General features: G+C 46.9%; 1 protein-coding gene across 1 annotated transcript; it reads left to right on the top strand.

The window, feature by feature from the left end:
• Positions 1-2,023: 2,023 nt before the first annotated feature.
• Positions 2,024-3,877, top strand: LOC144163957 (uncharacterized). Its single transcript, XM_077694597.1, has 3 exons — positions 2,024-2,266; positions 2,351-2,518; positions 3,623-3,877. The coding sequence occupies exons 1-3, from the start codon at positions 2,024-2,026 to the stop codon at positions 3,875-3,877; spliced, it is 666 nt and encodes a 221-aa protein (XP_077550723.1).
• The last annotated feature ends 891 nt before the right edge of the window (positions 3,878-4,768 follow it).

Consider the following 4,768-nt stretch of genomic DNA (forward strand, 5'->3'; position numbering starts at 1 on the left):
TGTGGGGGTATAACGAATATGGAGTACTACGAGGAATGTGGAAAGTAGTAATGGTTCCGGGTCTCACATTTGCGAATGCTGTGCTCTGCTTAAAATCAGACGTTCTATCAGGCCTTGAAGTGAACCAGAGAACGGGTGGCCTTAGGAGCGCAGAGAAAAACAACTAACGAAGCAGTACAGGGAGATATGGGCTGGGCGCAGAGTAAAATGTGTTTTGAGAGGATGTTGAGAGCAACGGAGCAACGTAGGTGGGCAGCTAAGGTTTTTAGGTACTTATATTTGAAAAGCGTGGACACGCAGTCATTAAGGAAGACTAGAAGACTAACGAAGAAATACGGAAACAGTGGAGAATCCAAATCAGCCAAGGTAACCAAAAAAAGAGGCAAGGCAGATAGAAACGAATAAATTGAGGGGAAAAACGGAAGCTAAAACGTCGTTAGAGATTTACAGGGCTGACATGTAAGCTGAGAAGGGGTGCCCGGGGTGCCGTGGACGGGGAGGGCTATAGGCTAGCGGGTGAGCAGTTCTGCGAATGCGTCGGGTTGGCGACTGCAGTTCCTCACCGCTGCTGAGATGTGGCAGACTCTGTTTTTTGTGTACACTAAATGCTAACCAACACATACTTTTCAGGTATTCTTTGTTAATATTTGAACATGGTTTACTTTCATTAGTTCTACCGCTCGTGTAAACAAACAGGTATTTATACATTTTTGTTCGAGTTCATTGTTTATCTCCGAGTATTGACTGGCGAAGAGCGTCTGAAATGTGCTTAAAACTTCATGCAAAAACAACACTCGAGAAGGGACACAAAGAAGGAGGCTACTTCACAGGAGGCTACACGCAGCGCTACGTGTGTGTAGCCTGCTTCTAGATTTGTGCCCCGTCTTCAGCGCTGTTTCTTTTTCTTATATGAAGTATGAACCAACGAGCCCAAACGCTTCCATTGCTTCACTTGAAAACTTCGCCAGGCGTCAACTATTTTGATCATACGCGCGACTGCCAAGTTTTGCATTTCGTATATCTCTTGCTGTTTTCTGCTTTTGTGTAACACATTTTTAGCTTTTCCTTTGTGTTGTTTTCCTGGCCAGGTGTAAATGGGCAAAGTATTTCCATCTGTAAACGGTTCTTTCCAGTGCTATATCCAATTAGAATACGCGATCTACCTAGAATTGGCAGTTCCCAAATTGAGAGATTTTCCAGTATAGCGGGAAATGTTGTAATCCAACTGCTAATTGTCATTTCCAGCCTAGGCTGAAAATGCTGCCATCCAGCATTTCCAGCTGTGGAGAATTTCCAGCCTAGCAGCACTCGTTGCCTTCCAGCGGAAATGCCATTTCCCAGCTGGCGAGAATTTCCAGGCTAGCAGCTAATATTGCATTCCAGCTGGACAACAATTTCAGTCCCAACTGTTTGCCTGGCCTCAACTTCTTGCCAGCTGGAAATGGTAATTCCACTTTTGGTCTTCGAAACGGCCAATCATTTCGTTTAATTTTAGTGAAAGATGCAATGCGCACGAACATGTAACAAGCAGTTCCTGTTTCACAGAAAGTCTTAAAAGAATGACCATAACATCTCTTTATTAGCAAGGTTAGTGTTACTGGTTAGGCAAATTTCTTCTCTCTTTATGCGCGCCTAAAAATCGCTTAGCCGGTAAGGCATTCCACACGAAAAAAATATTCTGGCAACAAAGTCGCTGGCAACATTGTTCATCCGAAGTCGTTTTTTAAGCCAGGTCAAGACACGCCAATCCAAACAAATTTTTTTAAATGTCGGACAGGGAACCCTAGGTATCATGGAGGAAAGAATACTCAGGAGAGGCCCCTAGCATCACAAGCATATCGGGCCAGCAGGCGCCGCACCCTGATTGGTCCGTTAAAATGACGTCACACACACATTAACCGGATGTGACGTTTGATTTTTTTTTTCTCTCGCCAGGGCAGTTATTTGGCAGCGTGAGTTCAGAGGACGGTTCTCTGTACCGTGGTTCATCGTTAGTGCAACGCCAGGCAGCCAGGTTCGAGTGATGTCGTTACGCGGAGTTCTAGTTGGCGACAGCCAACTCAAATTCATGTGCAGGTTGCGGCTGCGCTTGTTGCCGTTTGTGGAGACCTGCACATTTAGCTTCGGTGGCCACAACACTCCCCGGCTGTCCGAAGCAGTGTCGCGCTTGCGTTGCCGGCCGGCGGATTTCGCCGTTCTCTATGTTGGGGGGAACGACCTAGATCGGACCGGCGCAGATCCGCAGCGGATATGTGACAGCATCAAGGTGTGTACAGAGGAAACCCTCGCACTATTTTGTTTGTCTGTGAAGGCGGGATGGACATTAAATGTCGCCCTATTTGTGTTGTAGGCCCTGGTGACCCAGCTGCAGCGCGAGGTGGCCCCTGCCGTGTACGTCTTCACGGTGCTGCCTCGTTGCTTCCAGTCGGCAAGCGCGAGTTCCACTCGTCGCTTGCTGAACAGGAAGCTAACGGCCACCCTGAAGCGTATGCGGGACGTCTACATACTGAACGCTGAGGTAACAATGGACGAGCTTGTATAGGCCTACGTGTATTGTTTTGTTCTCTAGTGGCTACGTATAACTATATTTCTAACGCTGTCTTAAAAAATTAGAAATTGTACACAACTTTAGCCAGTTTTGCGTGGAAGTATGTCTATAGAAGGTACCATTCTGTTGTAAAAACATGTTGACCGACCACGTGCTTCGCCTGCGACGTCGCTGTGTTCTCGAAATGCATGTTATCAAACTTGCCGTACCCCCTCGCGTTTGCACTGAAGTACGTTTATAGAGTCGGAAATAGGAGCTAAAGTACCACTTTGTATGAAACTTTCGAGAAGTCCGCCTTACAAAATTAGTAATGGCAGAGTGCCACTAAATGTTTGCTATATGGTTTAATACCCCGGCTACATTAGGATCCGAATGTCATTCAGCATCCGCCGTGCTACACTACAATTTCGATGGTATTTGAAAGATTTCACAATTGCTCGCCGTGCTGTAGTGGCACTGTTGTCGCCCCGTTCCGTTTTCGTACAATAAATAATACAACGATCAAATTTAGGAGCAGTCTAAGGCAGTAAAATGATGTCAAATTAGAAGAGGCACCAGTTTTTACTCTAATGTGGCGGCTGTCTTGCGTGTTTTTTTTTTTTTTTTTTTTTGCGACTGACCCACTGGTTTTGAGAGTATTAAAATTAAATATGTCTGTTTCATATTTTAAGTAAATCAGCAGTGAACAAAGTTCCACAAACAATAATATTTTGTTTGTTTTACGTACGGAAGTATTATATTTTTTATTGGCAATCGAAGACGCTGCGTTCGAGACTGCTAGAAATGGCATTTGAAATCCCAAATGTCTCTTTTGGTGTTATTTGGCTCGAATCTCATTTGAGCCGAATGTCATTTCAAAACATAGTGTAGCAGGGGCATAAAAAGAACATATTTATGGCAGAGGCACACTAAATGTTTGCATACATGGTTTAAAAAGAACTTAGTAGTGAACCGATGCCTGCTTCGCATTTCTTCGCGAGTCCTGTTGTTACCAAACATTAAATATCTGTACTGTGAAGTGTGCTTGCATTTGCCCTGACAGTCTGCTTGCTTTGTTGTTGAATTTGTGCACAGCACCGTTTCCTGAACGCGACCAAACAGCCGAAGCGGTCCCTGTTTGCTGCGGATGGATACCACGTGTCGAGGGATCGTGGCATCGACGAGATGTCCGCGATCCTTGGGAAGGCGCTGGCCAGGCGGTACGGGCGGGGCATTCTCTCGCCAGACCGAGCTGCACCTGGTGCCAAGTACACCTTCTCCCGCTGTGTCCGCTGTGGAGCCAAGGGCCACGAGAGGAACGACTGCCTGCAGTACTGCTCGCCATCCTGAGGTGCAACAAGGCACCACCGAAGACCATCGGCTTGCTAAAACGGCCCTTTTCAGGGCCACATATTTGCCTGCCATGCGGGATTCGCTGCAGCCAACCCTTCTCACCCCGTAACCTGCTCTCTCTAGTGGTATGGTCAGCATAAAACCCTACTTGGTGAATAGGTGGTGGAGAAAACTACTTGCACATTCATTGCAGTACAGGCAGCCATGATTTGTGCTTGCCCTAGGCCGAGAGTTGCACTTTCTTTTTATATGCTCTTAATTTCGAAATTCTCGACTTGCATGTACACCTTCTCCCAAACACGAATCAGAAATGGTTTGTTCCACCCAGTTGATGAAGCCTCAGTGCCACCCGCCGCGGTGGCTCAGTGGCTAAGGCGTGGCGCTGCTGAGCACAAAGTCGCGGGTTCGATTCCCGGCCGCGGCGGCCACTTTTCTGATGGAGGCGAAAAGCAAGAACGCCCGTGTGTGCAAGATTTTGGCGCACGATAAAGATCCCCAGGTGGTCAAAATTAATCCGGAGCCCTCCACTACGGCGCGCCTCATTGCCTGCGTTGTGTCGGTGCGTTAAACCCTACAATCAATCAAGCCTCAGCGTGTCCTCTGCCCTAGGGAAATTTGCTGCTAATAGCCATGCCACATTGTTTCTTTCGGCAACCACTGATTTTCACAGAAGATGCCACACTTGCTTCCATTTACTCAATGCTGCATGGCTGTGTCTGCTTAAAGGGACACTGAAGTGATATGTAAACATTGCGGGATTACTAGCGCAAATTGTAGTCCGGAGTCCCCAGGCCATGTTTCGACCACTCTAGGCGCGTTTACGCGATTTTATTTAGTAGAAAAACTAATTCTAAAATGCTGTCCTCCTCTCTTTACGCTCGCCCATTT

The sequence above is a fragment of the Haemaphysalis longicornis genome, unplaced genomic scaffold, assembly GCF_048455015.1.
Source record: "Haemaphysalis longicornis isolate Haplotype H1 unplaced genomic scaffold, Haemaphysalis longicornis Haplotype H1 scaffold_13, whole genome shotgun sequence".
Classification (NCBI taxonomy): domain Eukaryota; kingdom Metazoa; phylum Arthropoda; class Arachnida; order Ixodida; family Ixodidae; genus Haemaphysalis; species Haemaphysalis longicornis.